This window comes from Antennarius striatus, chromosome 12 (assembly GCF_040054535.1).
Source record: "Antennarius striatus isolate MH-2024 chromosome 12, ASM4005453v1, whole genome shotgun sequence".
NCBI classification, from domain to species: domain Eukaryota; kingdom Metazoa; phylum Chordata; class Actinopteri; order Lophiiformes; family Antennariidae; genus Antennarius; species Antennarius striatus.
Window position 1 is genome coordinate 12,984,161 of NC_090787.1, and position 15,898 is coordinate 13,000,058.

At 41.5% G+C, this 15,898-nt stretch overlaps 2 protein-coding genes across 3 annotated transcripts; one reads left to right on the forward strand and one right to left on the reverse strand.

Moving 5' to 3' along the window:
- The first annotated feature begins 305 nt into the window (after window positions 1-305).
- Window positions 306-8,137, forward strand: galnt3 (UDP-N-acetyl-alpha-D-galactosamine:polypeptide N-acetylgalactosaminyltransferase 3 (GalNAc-T3)). 2 transcript variants are annotated; one of them, XM_068329245.1, is made up of 12 exons: window positions 306-365; window positions 869-1,119; window positions 1,388-1,921; window positions 2,678-2,850; window positions 3,340-3,489; window positions 3,645-3,879; window positions 3,971-4,088; window positions 4,211-4,411; window positions 5,821-5,952; window positions 6,177-6,278; window positions 6,366-6,518; window positions 6,612-8,137. In XM_068329245.1, the coding sequence occupies exons 3-12, from the start codon at window positions 1,431-1,433 to the stop codon at window positions 6,723-6,725; spliced, it is 1,869 nt and encodes a 622-aa protein (XP_068185346.1). In that variant the 5' UTR covers window positions 306-365; window positions 869-1,119; window positions 1,388-1,430; the 3' UTR covers window positions 6,726-8,137. The 2 variants fall into 2 exon arrangements, with proteins under 2 accessions (XP_068185346.1, XP_068185347.1); XM_068329246.1 differs by having other exon boundaries at window positions 869-1,112.
- Window positions 8,138-9,584: 1,447 nt separating this feature from the next.
- csrnp3 (cysteine-serine-rich nuclear protein 3) lies at window positions 9,585-15,253 on the reverse strand. The gene is made up of 4 exons (XM_068329747.1): window positions 15,085-15,253; window positions 12,201-12,460; window positions 11,698-11,994; window positions 9,585-11,514 (listed from the first exon to the last, which is right to left on the reverse strand). The coding sequence occupies exons 1-4, from the start codon at window positions 15,233-15,235 to the stop codon at window positions 10,360-10,362; spliced, it is 1,863 nt and encodes a 620-aa protein (XP_068185848.1). The 5' UTR covers window positions 15,236-15,253; the 3' UTR covers window positions 9,585-10,359.
- Window positions 15,254-15,898: the final 645 nt, after the last annotated feature.

A 15,898-nucleotide genomic window follows, 5' to 3' on the forward strand; every position in this document is an offset into this window, starting at 1 on the left:
AGTTTTTTACCCTCTTGATGTGGATGTGTCCTGAACAGTGAACTCGTTTTCTCAGTATCAGAGTAGAAAATCGCCACATAGACATTTACACGGGTGACGGGGGGGGGGGCTGGGATACAACGTGGACGCGTTAATGGACATAATAAACTGGATGCCTGCCGTGGGTAGGAAGTGCCGGGGAGCAGAGTCACTACAGATGGAGTTACTCTGCAAACCAAAAGCAGAGAGACTTCAAACCAGGCACCAGACCTGACTCCCTGCGGCTGGAATCCACTTCTCCACGCCACCCAGCTGCTTATGAAGACCATCCGATGTGGGGAAACCCTGGAAAACTGGGAAATGAGTTCAAACTCCTGAATCCACCGGTGAGAGTCCGCTTGTTTCTACGAATGCACAGAAGAGATGTGATTATAATCGGAGATCCGCGTCCATGTGAAAGGACGATTGTACTTCTGCTCCGGGACCATGTGCTTTTTTTTTTTTTTTCCCCCAGTTTTTCCCCATGTCTTAGTTTGTCCACATGCAAGATTTGATGCTGTGTGTGTGTTTGTGTGTGTGTGTGAGTGTGAGAGAGAGGGACAGAGAGGTATAGCGCGTTCCTCCGTTTTTGTAACCCGGCAACTGTCTGTCCCAGTGAATGACCAGTTGAGCAAATCCTTTAATGACACTTTATTGAATCCGGAGAACCCCTCAGACAACAGTCTGCAGGATCCCCGATCCAAACCAGGACTGCCTCTTGGAGTGTCTCTACAAGTGCTCGTGCCTGATCAATGGTTTTGATCAGTTCTGTTTCAGTAGGGATTGTGACGTTAGGGGGAACACATCATCTTCCCGCTGATTTATTTACCTTAGATTCCCTGTATCTCAGGTATGGATGTAAACACGCACAAAGCCTCTCTGCGCAAGCGCGTCAGCGCGTCTCCGCCCTCTACCTGAGGGGCGCTCACCTGGATCAGAACGAGACGGAAGTCTTTGTCTGCCGAGAAGTTGACGTGGAGTACGAACAAGCACCGATGGAGGTCATCGATGCGACTCAAGATGCAGTTTGTTGAGTTTCACAAGAAGGATTTGATTTGGTTTTCCAACACAAACCTGCAGCACCAGGACTCACGGTACGTGGTAGGTTCTCTCTTCTTTTTTTTTTCCACGGGGAAAACAGCTGCTCCTGTGGGCTCCACACTCAGAATGCTGATGGTCTTCCCCACTAGTTAAACCCTGTCATTGTTTTGTTGTTGTTGTTGTTGTTTTTGTTGAAATATGAAAGGAAACTACATTTTAAGATTGTGTAGTCTAATATTGCAGGATGTCATGTTCTCTTTTGAAACCAAACTGTCTTATTTGATCCTGTTTTTTGCGAGTTAATAACTTCTCAATGTATATATTATAGCTGAATCCCAATCGAAAGCCAGCCGTCTCTCCATTCAAGAAGAATGATCCGCAGATTCCTTCGAAGGCGGCTGCACCCACTCAAAGTGGTGATTGTGGCCTTGGTGTTCGTCACATTTGTATTCTTCATACAATGGGAAGTAGGGAGTCAGAGTCAGCATGAGGATCCCTGGCTGAAGGAGATGGCGGTGAAGAGAGACTCCATGCTGGGCATGGTAATGGGGGCTGTCAATAATTTCAGAGATGTGATCCCAAAAATGCAGATCAGAGCTCCTCTGCGACAGCAGGACAGTCCAGAGAGCATGTCCTGTCTGCCTGGTCACTACACTGCTGCTGAGCTTAAGCCGGCCCTGGAGCGGCCCCTTCAGAACCCTCATGCCCCCGGAGCATCAGGGAAACCTTTCCACACAGACTCACTCAGCCCCGAGGAGCAGAAGGAGAAGGAGCGGGGTGAAGAGAAGCACTGCTTCAACCTGTATGCCAGCGACCGCATTTCCCTGAGCAGAGACCTGGGTGCAGACACAAGACCACCAGAGTATGTCATTTTGGCAAAGCTGCATGAATTCCTTTGTTGTTTAATTGTTTATTTTAATTGTTCTCTCAAAATGTGCTAAAAAAAAGTGAAGAGCTGCATGTTTTTACTGAGTGTGCTTGACTGAAAATGATTAATTGTGCAACTGACTTTGATTAGAAAAATTAATTGCACCATCTAGTGGGTGAACTATTGGTTTAGCTGTCGTAAAATGACTTTTTTTTTCTTTAATGCTCAAGTGATAGGTGTGCTGCCGCAGAATATAACTTAAAATCACACGCAGATCGTTGTAACATAGATGATGGTAAGTGCAAATCTGACTCAAACCTAAACACGTTCATCGTGTTTTCTTTGTGTAACTGATCTCAGGCAGAAAACCACAGAGAAGAGTTTTCAGACTGGATTGTTTCAGCATGCCTGCCCAGTGACTGTGGCCAGTACATAGAGGAGCGTGGTTATTTTTGGCTAATTATATTGCATCCTATTACTTGTAAGTCCTGGTGCGTGTCGGTGTATATAGTCAGTACGTGACTCAGAGTCAAAGCACCTCCACATACTTGCCATTTTATTGGGGTGAATTACAAAGATCCTCCTCCTGTGATATTTCAGGCATTTCAGAAGTTGTCACACATACAGTGTCACAGCAGAAATGGACACCCCACTGGGGACGGTCTACACATGTAATAAGTAGACTATTGTGCCACTCAGGAACTGTATAGGACAGTCAGATCTTTGTGCTCTCCCCCCCTCTGACTGCAGATGTATTGAGCAAATCTTCAAGCGATGCCCCCCTTTGCTGACAACCAGCGTGATAATTGTGTTTCACAATGAGGCTTGGAGCACTCTGCTGAGGACCGTATACAGTGTCCTCCACACCTCCCCTGCCATTCTCCTCAAGGAGATCATCCTGGTGGACGACGCCAGCACGGACGGTAAATTCAATAGTGCCCTTCTGGACCGCCCTGCTCTTTTTTTGGGGGGGGGCTCAATTTCATGCAGCATGTTGGGTGGGCAGCTCTTTGGTGTGCTATGAAACGTGCAGAGAGGAGCGGCCCCTGCTCCTTCTGTGGCCCGTGAAGCGGGTTATGACAGGAAGTAAGGCTGCTAGGGAATAGTTTCCATGGAGAAATTAGCAGTGGTTGTGCTTAGAAATGAAGAAATGACTTATCGTTTGTGAATGGGTATGATGTAGGAGGAGAAAGGGAATACAGTTTAGCTGGCAGTCTAAATTTGACTTGTATAGAATCCCATAGGTTGCCTGTCGTGTGGCATTTCTCCTGACAGTCAGGTTTAAGATATAAGGTAGGAAATGTTTGAGTCTTACCTTCCAAAGAATTGTGAATATTCTTTGTTACTCCTGTTATCGCATCAGATTTTCCATTATGCTCTCCTCAGCTTCTAATTTCCTCCCGTACTTTCAGATGTGTTGAAGGATGAGCTCGATGAGTATTTGAAGCAGCTTCACATAGTTCGCGTTGTCCGCCAGAGAGAAAGGAAGGGACTTATTACAGCTCGGCTTCTGGGTGCCTCCGTTGCCACCGGTGACACGCTCACCTTCCTTGACGCCCACTGTGAGTCTTCCACATCAAAACAAGTTGCATGATTCACACACACCCACATCTCAAGAACTGTTTGTTCATTTCTAAGTTTGGCTTTACACAACAAAACTGACCTTTAGTGGTTGTTGTTAAGGACGAGGTCATGTCTGTTGTGCATGTGCTCACAGGTGAATGCCTGAATGGTTGGCTGGAGCCTCTTCTGGCTCGAATAGCAGAGAATAACACCGTCGTGGTGAGTCCTGATATAACCACTATTGATCTCAATACATTTGAGTTCATGAAACCGTCCCCGTACGGCCAGAACCACAACCGGGGCAACTTTGACTGGGGTCTTGCCTTTGGATGGGAGAGTCTTCCGGATCATGAGAAACAAAGGAGGCGTGATGAAACATACCCCATCAAGTAATGCATCATTATGGAACATTTACTCTTGTGTTAACTTCTCTCTTCTTGTTGGAAGTCATTAAAATCCTTCAATGGAATTTCTCTGTAGGACTCCTACATTTGCTGGTGGGCTCTTCTCCATCTCTAAAGAATATTTCTATCATATTGGAAGCTATGATGAAGAAATGGAGATCTGGGGTGGTGAGAACATTGAAATGTCTTTTAGGGTGAGACTAATACTTTCTCTAATGCATTCTAGATCTGTTATCTAGTATTCTAATGATTGAGAGGGCACGTCTAATTTTGTGTCATTATGCTTCTCTTGTTCCTGTCTGCCATTAACTTACAGGTGTGGCAGTGTGGCGGACAGCTGGAGATCCTCCCTTGTTCTGTTGTCGGCCATGTTTTCCGCACCAAGAGTCCCCACACCTTTCCCAAGGGTACGCAAGTGATCGCTCGCAATCAGGTGCGACTGGCAGAGGTTTGGATGGACGACTTCAAGGAGATCTTTTATCGGCGTAACCAGCAAGCCGGGCAGTTGGCAAAAGATGTATGTACTCCTTGTAACTCTAACGCACTTCTGAAATCCTGCATGTCGATTCTGTAATAGTTCAATTGCTGTAAATTACTCATAGTCATCTATAGGTGTTGTTTTTTTAAGACAACTCACTATCTTCCATCTGCCCTACTTCTTAAGACAAGTTTGAGCAAATCCAACTTCCATACAAACTTGCTTTAGTTCGACTATGGCTAACTGAATTGACTCTGTAGGATGAATCATAGCATACTTACAGGAAGAACCACACAATTTCATTCTAATTCTTAGTGAAGAAACTGTGTAATCTGAAACCCTTTCCTTGAAATGGAGAGAACTAGTCTAAGTTAGGTGCATAAAATCTGTTAACTGACAATTAAAAAAAAGGCCTGAAGGAAACCCACTCTGGTAAAGGACTGACTCTTTGTGTTTCCCAACATGCAGTCCCAGAGGTGCCGTAAAGAGTCCCCTCAGGGCTGCACCTCAAATAGCTGGCCAGCCCCTTCCTGCTGGCTTCAAACACACACACCATCATCAGCAGATGAAGGAATCCACTCTAGTGGCAATCAGTCTGCAGTGTGAATAGCTTCCCCGTCATTATTTAAGTGCTTTCATTATTGAGAGAATGATGTTCCTGTAGATCTTTAATTGTAACAGAGGTTTCAGTGGAGCGTTGGGATACACTCATTGCCTTTAGAAAAGTGAAAGGAGGAGGAAGGACAAAGAAAACATAAACATCAATCCACCATCCTCAAGTGTCTCAACACTTGCATGGATTGACGTGGAGTTTCGCGCAGGCCCAAGACATTTTTCAGGGTTTGTACCATCTGTTAGATATAATTGTTCTTAATAACCACTGGATGGACTGACATGGAATTTCAAGCACTTGTCCACGTAACCCTTGTCCTTTAGGTGCTCCTCTAGCTCCACCATCAGGTCACATTTTTACCTTGTCCCCTTAAATGATTTATGACCAGCAATACTGACATTGACTGGGGCCTCAAATTTTTACAGAACATGGTAGAATTTACACATGACAACATGCTAACACTAGCGTGCAGCTCATGGTATCACTGTGCACACATACAACCTTACAGAGCTACTAGCAGGGCAGTAGACGGTAAGGCAGTGACCTTACAAAAAAGTTTTTTGTTTTTTTTTATGCCATCAACACACAAACTTTGTTAGTTTGTATATATCTGGTCATGGACCTTTTCAAAGTACTGCCTCACCCACTTCCCTCAGTTTTCCTATTTTATAGTCATCCTTACTTTTAGCAAACATCTTACAAGAGTGATAAGGAGTAAAAACATCTAAATGTAAATGTAAGGAACATCCTTGCTTATGAATGCAGCCCTTTTAATAACTGGTATGCCTGTAATGTATTTGAAGGACTTCTCTTTTGTCTGCCATTGGTTTAACAGAGGGCCTTTGGAGACATCTCAAAACGCGTGGACCTCCGTGCACGATTGCAGTGCAAGAGCTTCTCGTGGTATTTGAGGAACATTTATCCAGAAGTCTTCATGCCTGATCTCAACCCACTCCGCTTTGGCTCAGTAAGATCACACGCCTCGCCACCAGCTTCTCTTTCCAAACCTCAGACCTCTGTCTAGCCACAGTGGATTTCCACTTGGGATCTCCAGTGGGTACTGAACAGTTCCAATTTGACACTACTGAAAGTACTCCAGAGACCAAAGTTGTTTGAACAGCTTGCACTGGATGTTAGTTTTTCATTTTGTTTCCTTTCACTGCTTTCTCATTCCCTCCTCTTTCTCTGTAGGTGAAAAATGTTGGCAAATACTCATGTCTGGATGCTGGAGAGAACAATGAGGGAGGGAAACAGCTGATCATGTATCCATGTCATGGACTCGGAGGAAACCAGGTCAGAAAAAAAAGGCACTCTACGTCTCTTGACTAATATTTCATGTTCAATAGTTTGATTGCATTGTTTTTGTCTCTGTGGCTGTAGTATTTTGAGTACTCCACGCATCATGAGATCAGACACAACATTCAGAAGGAGCTATGTTTGCATGGGGCGGAGGGGGCTGTGAAGCTGGAGGACTGCCAGTATAAAGGCAGCCGCACATTTGTCGGAGCAGAGCAAAAATGGGAACTGAAGGATGTGAGTTTGGTCTAGATTCAATGCACCACTGTCTGGTTTTAGCTACTTGGGTTATCTCTTGAAGATTAATGATTTTGTTTTGTCTTTCTATAGAACCAGATACTCTACATCCCAAAGTGGAGAAAGTGTCTCAGTGCACATGATGAGCATCCGTCTCTGGTCCCCTGTAACCCCACAGATAAATACCAGCTCTGGAACTTTGTCTGAGTTTGCAAACTACCACTTTACAAAATAGCAACTTTTTATGCATAGGCATCCTAGGAAATGTGTATGCTTTACTGTATGCGATTTAACATGCAGTTTTTTTGTTTTTTTTAGATTAATGACTTGACTTTAATTTATTTTTATACATAGAAGATCTCAAATGCTGCTGCTGGGAAGTGTAGACTTTTGGAGAAACCACAGTCTGCCATTGCTGGAGGGAAGCATTGAAACAATGCCACCAATCAGACTGTGAACTGAGACTTTTAGAACACCGAATATTTTTCTAGAGAGAGACTTGATTCTAAAACAAAGTCGTCAAAAATGATCACATTGTATCGCATTCAAAGGGTTCAAGTTGCACCAAAGAGACATTGGCCCCATGTGCATTGGCCCCCTTATTTTTTTTTTTTCAATATTATTTTTAAATAATACATTGTTTCATTTTTTGTTTTTGTCCAATAGCAGAGATGTGGTGAATGGAGTGGTGGAGGGATGGGTGATGGTATGATATGGTTGTGTTCCATTAATGTAGAATAATGGCTTCTACAGTGTGGTCAAAAGGATTCAGAAGTGGATACAATTTAATTCAGTCGATTAATGGGTGCTGCTTTTTTGTCTTCAGATTGGAAGTGTGTGTTATTTACACACTGTTGTCAGTTTATTTAGTGAACCCACTTGTGAATCATAAGAAATACAACTACAGTAAATTCTACTTTCATAAATGTTTGAAGATTCTGCTCAGGAGTGGATTGATTACAGAGATGTTGATTCAGCTTAGTATTATTTTGTTATTGTGAAGGCTTACACCAATGGGTTTTTTTTTAAACATTGAGTGTGACATAGTCATACCAGATACGGTGAGATGGAATCCAATGGCTCCAAAGTGAATCTGACTTTGTAAGAGGGAGAATCTCTGCGGTTTATTACTTTATTAGTGTTTGATACTTGTACCTAATAAAGCTGGCAACAGAGTGTAGACATTTAATACTATTTTGAACCTGCATTTGAGCTGCTGCGTAAACTAAGTTTATGCATAATTTGTTTTGCTCATGTCAAAAGTAAAGTTGTCAGTATTACCTGCAATGCATCAGTGCATGAAGCATGAGATGAATCATTCTGTCCTAACCCTTAACCACAGCAGTGTTGACCTGTGTAAATTCCAATTGCCACATGGTTCTGTTTATCAAAACGAAATGTTTAATATAGATTAATGTTCCAACGGAATTCTATTTGTTGACCAAATGCCTGAAAGTGAATATCTAATCAGGACTCCACTAAAGAATTTCTGGTGCAGGCACTAGTGCTTAGATGGCTGTTGAATACTGTAAATGACTTTCGGGGTCATTATGGATGAGGTATTTGAATGTGTTTGTCTGAAATGGAAATGTCTGTTGCTACCAGATTGCCTTGGTATTAAAAAGTCTTATTTTTAGGTCAATTAGACCCAGTTGGACTGTCTGTTGTCATTTCTCCCTGTGACCTCTAGGGGGCACTTTACAACTGGAAATTACTGACATGTACAAGGTTTGGTAACATTTTTAGCAATTATAATTAAATTTATTTCAAAATCATGTTAAAACTAAAAATGGAGTCAGCCTAATGCACATTTGAAAATGAGAAATATTGGAAAAAAAACATTGTTCCATTTTGTGCAAAAAGTATGCTTTTCACAGAATAAGAAATAGAATACATCAGGCACATACAACACACAACCAGCATGAAACAAAATAATTAATTTTAAGATATTGAATGAACTTACTGAATACAATCAGACCTTTAGTAAATGACAATAAATACACATTTTAATGTCATAATAAATATTGGAAAATAAAATCAAACACGAGTCTTCACTAGATGCAGTGTCACTGTATCTTGCCTTCCCACGCTGTATACTTTGGCACATTTAATATGCTATAGTAGGCCATATTGATGCCCCTGATTGCCTGAAAGCAGTTGGTACATTTCTTTTGGTGTACCACTGAGGTGACATGGGAGGTCCGTTATCACACAGGACCAAGGAGTCTCAAGTACCAACCTTTTGATTATAAAATATGGAAGATATTTGTAAGCTTGAAAGAGTGACTAATACCTGTCTAATAACTGTACTAGCGCAAGAACAAAGAGCTCAAGGTAAAACATTTCAGCATTAATAATAATCACTAAAGTTACCCAATTGTTGAGCATTGACTCTCATTATGAGAGTCATTGCTTAGAGTCAAGCAGTATCCATCTTATCCTGTTAAGTCATTTTCAATGGGTCATGGGACTGAAGACATATGGTGTTCCTGGTAAGAAAGATGTTCGATAATAAGCTTTGATTGTCAACCTTTTAACATTTGTTTCCACCCAGATATATAATTCTCAGGAACATTTTGTTTTTTTAAACTAACAGTGCTTTAAGCCAGTATTATTTACTGCAAAAGTCAATTAACAGTAATCTCCATTTACTGTACTGAGGACTTTCCCTAAAAGGGAGCTCTTTTTAAAAAACAAACTACGACACTAAACACTTCATTAGAACAAACTGACATCATTCTTAGATCCACATAAATAAACTTCTCAGTCATTAGACAGTGTAATAATACTTATACAGCATTCAAATACAGAAATCCAATAAGCAGTTAATGTATTGTATATTAACACATTAGTTTAGGTCAATATTATGTCTCCAGAACATTGATGGAGGCCAGCTGCTGATGGTTTTAAAATGAAATCTATAATTCGGATTTAATAATAAGGATTTCTTCTTATAGTTTAGGAGATGTGTCAAAAAGTGCTACTTTATTAATATCCCTGTATGCTTCAAAGAATAAATATTTGTTTGTAGTAAAAGTTGCAAATCATTACTAGATTTGCTTCTATGAATGAATGGTGGAAAAAACAACAAGCGAAGGGCCATATTTTTCTACCATTCAAGTATTGATCAGTTAAATCCAACTGCATGCCACTGGACCCCCACACAATAGTGCAAAAGGCTGGAAATTGATTTTATGCTGTTAATATAATATTCCAAACATACAAATAATAAGTCAGGTTACAAGTCATGCTTTTCAAAAAGCATATAACAGTGACAAAAAAGAAAAGGAATGTACATTATGAATGCAACACATTTGTATATAAAACAATGGCATTTTCTTTCTAAATCTTGCTAAGATTTGCAAAAACAGCATGCGTATTGTTATCAAAACATTTACAATATATAAGTACACATAATTCAGAAACAATAAATAAACTGACAATAAACTTTGCACATTTGACACATACAGTACACATAGAAAAGTTCCATTTACAGTACAGCATCTGCTTTAAACTAGAGGTTTACATCAGAAATTACAAGATACATTGCACAGCATGATATAACTGATGTCTTAAGTGGTTTTGATCTGATCCTTCTTGCACTGAAGTCCACTATATGGTGCAGAAATCTCCAGGAAACCTCCAAGAGAAATTCCTCAAAAACATTTTCATCACGAACCTATGGCTTTTATAGTTACAGATGAAAATGTACGATAGTGCTGTAAATTGCTTTGAAATATAAGGTCAGACAATGCAAAAAGGCCATGGATATGTTCTCTTAAAATGATCAGGCTCAAGTTAAGATGTAACAATGAAAGAACACTTAGACAGGTGAGGTCCTCTAAATGGCTGTGACCTCAGGGCAATGGTCTGGTAAAGGGAGTTTCTTAGTGTTACTTGCTAATAAGGTCAGGTCAGAATGCCCATTAACACTGGACTCTTGCTGTGGTTGTTCAGATGTCATGCACGCGCTGTGACTGTTGTAGGAACTCTGGTTGTTATTGTTAAGGTAGTTCTGAAAGTGTGTCTGGTTCCGGTTGTCAGGATGATCCATAAAAGCTGCTTTGGACATTGCCGTCTTCTCCTCATCAGGTGTGTAGCAGGACAGAGTGGTGGTGGGAGCGCCATTGCTCAGACTGAAATGGCGATTAGCTGCGTATTGTTCCTCAGCCTGATTTGAGTAGTCTGTATACCGCTCAGTGGAGATGTTGAACGGTCCTTCGCCCAGACTGACGTTGGTTGTGCCAACTGGATCTTTGAATGAAGGAGCTTCCGCGTATGCTTTACTGGTTTGGTTGGTTTGACCATTAGAGATAGCGCTGGAACTCCCCAGCTGATAGTACTCAGCCGAAGACGGGCTCATTGAATAAGTGTTTCCATTCATGTGGTTGTCATGTGTCACAGAGCTATCGCTATAACGCAACACAGAGGACAGGGGGACCACCTCAGTATGAGACACTACTGGATTCATCAGGTCATCCTGAAAGTTCTCCACTTTCTGTTCATCCTCGTCCTCCTCTTCCTCCTCCTCTGAGTCACTGTTAGCTAAGCTCTGGGTGCTGGAGTCAGACAGTCCGCTGCAGACGCTGCTGCTGTCCTCGTCCTCATCCTCAATCTCCTCTTCCTCCTCCTCTTCTTCCTCCTCCTCCTCTTCATCTTCATCCTCCTCATCCTCATCTTCATCATCTAGTGGCTCCTCCGCCTCGTCTGCTGGCTGCAGGTGCATGCTGGCTGTCTGCGGAACAGCGTCTGACATGGAGTACTCTAACCTGTGTTGTGGCTGAATGAGAGGGTTTGCACTCCCCAGGTCATTAGTTTCACTTCGGTAACCATTGGTGGGGGGCGCCTGCTGCTGCTCACGACTCTTCTCCAGCTCCAGCTTCATGATGGTGTGCAAGAAATGCGTCCGAACGCGAATGGGATTGAACTCCACTCTTCCAGTTGAATTGCTGCAGCCCTCTTTTGTGCAGCCACATGGAAATGACATACGGTCCACCTAAGACAAATGTGACATTACTGTGACATTCACTTTATTTCAAACACATGATCATTGTCACATGGTGATGACAGAAAGTGCTTCTTAATTCATCATTAATCCCTGCAATTCAAATGTACAGTTAGTTTTCTGTTTAAACAGACAAGGATAAAACTGAGAGATGTGCACGTCACAAAAATTTACCTGGCACTTGATCCCTGCGATGTTGCAGGCGCAGGTCTCCGGATCGCAGAAGACTCGGCAGTCACAGCCACAGTCCTCCCTAGACATCCGGATAGCTCGCAGTTCATGTTTCTCCTCCACATCAATCTTCTTTACTCCCGAGGAGCGTAACAGCGCCCGACGCTTTTTAGTGGTGAGAGGTTGCAGGAAGAAGTACTCGTCTACCTCTGTGTTGTCGAGATCGATGTCATCATCAGAGATGTCCTCTGCTGTAAGTGTGTTGGCCTCCTCCGACTCCACTGTACCATTTTTAGTCAGCTGAAAACAAGAAGGAATCACATAAAAAAACGTTTTTATTATAGGCAGGGGACCAAGCAGCCATAGAGGGATTTTGAATAAATCAGACCGAATTCAATTGAAGTTCTTTCTAAATATAATATTTTATCTTTAATCTAGCCATGCCTATTAAATCCTTTGAAGAGAGATTCCTAACCATTTTGTTCAGATCAAAATAATGTGTTTACCTTGAGTTTGATTGAGTTGAGTTTCTCCTCTTTGAGGTGATCTCTGAGCATGTCTCTATGGATTCTCTCCTGCTCCAGGGCAAATTCACCGAGTGAGTACTGCCTGATCCAGCTGTGCCTGTTGGACATGCCCAGCGTGCTCCCCCCCTGGCTGGGCACGCTGGTGAAGCCCTGACGTCGACTGAAGTAATACACTGTCACATTCTCAAAGTGCACCCTCCGTGTCCGCAGGCGCTTCTCTCTCTTCAGTATCGAGTTGGCTGCACAGGAAAACGCGGATCGTTAGATGTGCAGCTTTTTTAACATGTCATCTTGGTTGTATAGCACAGTTGCTTGTTTGAGCAATAATTTTGATTCTTTAACACTGGAGTCCAGCAAACACATGTAATCCATGTTAAAATAAGTGACATTTTTAAAGCAATGTCTGGGATTCACACTTGCAATCATCTTTTGTTGATACATGCCTGCGATATGGGATGAAATGATGTCTTTCTAGCTTTACAGTGAACTTCTGTGCCTATCTTAACACAGCCTTGTACAGATGGATTTCATCACATCTCTGTTCTTCCACTGAGAATGCGAATCCTTACTATGTCTTTTTTAGGAGAGCTCTAGAACAGGGAGGGGCAGAGAGCAGGGCAATGGTGGAGCATAAATAATCCCTTGCCTGGCTCAGAGATGAAGAGTGCTGGCTCACAGACACAGCATTCTCAGTACTCACCCCACAGCAGACAGACAGGACAAATAGAAACCATCTGGTTCCAACAGCTCTCCAACTCACACCAGGACAATGCATTTCATTACAAACGTATAGCTGTCAGACTGACTGTACTTAGCAGAGCTTCATTAATGCAAACAGCTATCAGCTTGCTTTACGCATCAGAACAGCAAACAGATGTTAATGTCTTTTTAATTATTTTTTTTGAGGGTGTCTGTATTAAAACTAATGAGAAAGCTAGAAAATGTCAGACCAAAGACAACCTCCATTATTGGAAAAACTCAGATGCAGATGCTTCTGGATCACACGATAGGCTAATGTAAAAATAAGCGAACTGAAGAGCTGATTCAGGGGTAGCACACCTCTAACAAAGTGTGTGGGATATTCTATTGCATTTGTCTAGCAATTCTTGAGAGGATGTGGATAGACAATACCTGTTAATGAAGTGCGGACAGATGGACAAGGGCAATCTTATGTCACCACTTTGCCAACATAAAACATCTCCAAGTTTTTCTTTTTTTTTTTTCAGTTTTCTTTAAAGACTCCCAGAAACCAATCATAGTGTCTCTAAGATACACAAAAAACCTCTACTACCCCCCACCCCCTCAAACAGGGCAACATGGGATGTAAATCCACTCAGGACATTACTGTGTCATCTCTTGGTGAAGGCAGAATCATTCTACATCCACATATCCCTGCACAAGATAGAAGTCTTCAAATTGGATCGAACCCTACTTGCTGTTTCCAGCAAGTAGGGTGTCAGCTGCAGCTGACACAGAAGCTGAACTCAGCCTCTGTGGACACAGAACCCTATTTAAGTCTTGCTACAGAAAGGAGGACCCGATCACTTGTCACTGTCTTTTACATGGATAAAAGCAAATCAACAAAACAATAGAACAAACATAGCCAACTTGTACATATACACTTGTACCCAAACGTGTTTTGATCTATTCAGAACTGAATTCTGATTTGATTTTGAAATCCCCAAGAAGAATTATTATACTATGGTATCTATGTAATTCTGTACAATCTCTCACACGCATTTACTGTATGTGTAATAGCTTAAGTATACTTTTGAACCCACAGAGGAGACATTACTTTTTTCTTAGTTTTAGCTTAATTCAGACCTTTTTAATGTCAGTTAACCCGAAGAATCAGTAAGAAGCAGGTGTGTAAGCATCTGAGCATGCTGTTCCCTCTGCTGCTGTTGCTGTATTTTAGCAATCTTGTATCTATCTCTTGTCAGTCGTATCTACAGATGAAATAATCAACATAAAATAAAAATTATATAATTTTGAAAGTTACTTGTTTTAATCAGTTTTCAAGCATAGTGCATTAATACTTGAAAGTTGTACAACATGAAATGTTTTTTTTCCTTTAATTTTATTAGTGTAAATGATTTTTTTCCCCAGATTACCAATCAAATGATTAACTAATAAGTCAATAAACACCTCACTATCTCACTAATGAAAGTAAAAGATAAGTTAAGATAAGATAAGATAAGATAAGATAAGGTAAGGTAAGGTAAGGTAAGGTAAGGTAAGGTAAGGTAAGATAAGATAAGATAAGATAAGATAAGATAAGATAAGATAAATTTGCTAATGCTGAAATTCAATTCTCACTACGGTTGATATCATGTGTAATTTTGATCAGGCATTTATTTGTCTTTTTGTTCAAGCAAAAATTTAAACTCACTGCCCTTGCAAGAGGGCCCCTCCAAGGGCTATTTTATCTGAAATATAATTTATACAAGTAGAAAGACAAATCAAGAGTGTTCCATTTACATGTACAGCACACACAGCTTGAGGCTGTATCAGTTCATTCATCTGGCTCAGCCTGCACTCTGGTGTTCTTCATTAGAGAGATCGCCTATGCGTCATTTCACTTCACTACAGCGTGAGACTGTTTTCGGCACAGAGCAGCTACAACTGTAAATTCATATTACACTCCCTTTCAACAGATACATGGATCTGTTTTCTCTGGGATGCAACTTACATTGAAGCCAAAAATCAGACTGTCTCTGTTATTCCCATATTGATTAAAATTCCTTTCAGTCTTTCAGCTTTGTTTTCCTTGAGATGAAATGATGACATTAATCTTACTGCCAATAGCACACACTAGCCTCACAAAGCAAAGAGGGTGAATGTAAAAGGCACAGACACTCACGAGTGAAAGTGCCTGAGGCGGAGGGGTTGACACTGTCGCTGCTATCCCCACTCTCACTGCAGGAGACTTCATCATCAGACTCCCGCAAGGAAGAGCATGGGGAGGTAGAAGCTTCTACCTCCTCAAATTTCCTTTTCAGTATTCCACTCATAGCTGCTGTATCTGCACCTGAAACAGAAAGACAGCACAGAGGTCACACATTATTTAATAACCAGATTAATACCTCAAATTTTTTCAGTACTTTAAATATGCAATGTGGCCCTTAAGAAGAAAAACTCAAACCCATCCAGCTTTACACATACAGACACAAACACACAAGCAATTTTGCCACTACCCCAGTTCCCATGGGGGTTTGATCACCTTAGCACAAAAGAGCTGTGATGGAAGGGGAGAGCTGCTAATTACATAATGCATCTGTCTTACAGGAAGTTCACTTCACTGTCTTTGAATGAGAGGGAGAAAAACACACACACACACACACACACACACACACACACACACACACACACACACACACACACACACACATATACTGTATATTGATGCTCAAAATCCACGTCCAACTCAACCTTGAACAATGCTTCTCTGCAAGCCTCTCCACTACTGCCATCTAAACTCGATACACCATACATGTGTTGTGTGTGTATATACCGTATGTACTGTTTATAGACATCCACATATACACACGCTGCAGACACTTCCTTCAGAATGAAAAGGAAAGCCCCAGGTGAAAGCTACAGTCACTTCAAAACATCTATATTTATGACATCATACCACATAATGTGCCTTATGACTTACTTCAGTCAATAATCAA

Bases quoted from the DNA above. Each gene is read 5' to 3' on its own strand.
- csrnp3 (XM_068329747.1), bottom strand. From the start codon at position 15,235: ATGAGTGGAATACTGAAAAGGAAATTTGAGGAGGTAGAAGCTTCTACC. The intron at 12,461-15,084 runs GTGAGTGTCTGT...TTTCCTGTGCAG, and splicing joins CGCCTCAGGCACTTTCACTC to CCAACTCGATACTGAAGAGA. The intron at 11,515-11,697 runs GTAAATTTTTGT...CATTTGTCTTAG, and splicing joins TCGCAGGGATCAAGTGCCAG to GTGGACCGTATGTCATTTCC.
- galnt3 (XM_068329245.1), top strand. From the start codon at position 1,431: ATGATCCGCAGATTCCTTCGAAGGCGGCTGCACCCACTCAAAGTGGTG. The intron at 2,851-3,339 runs GTAAATTCAATA...CCGTACTTTCAG, and splicing joins GGACGACGCCAGCACGGACG to ATGTGTTGAAGGATGAGCTC. The intron at 4,412-5,820 runs GTATGTACTCCT...TTGGTTTAACAG, and splicing joins CCGGGCAGTTGGCAAAAGAT to AGGGCCTTTGGAGACATCTC.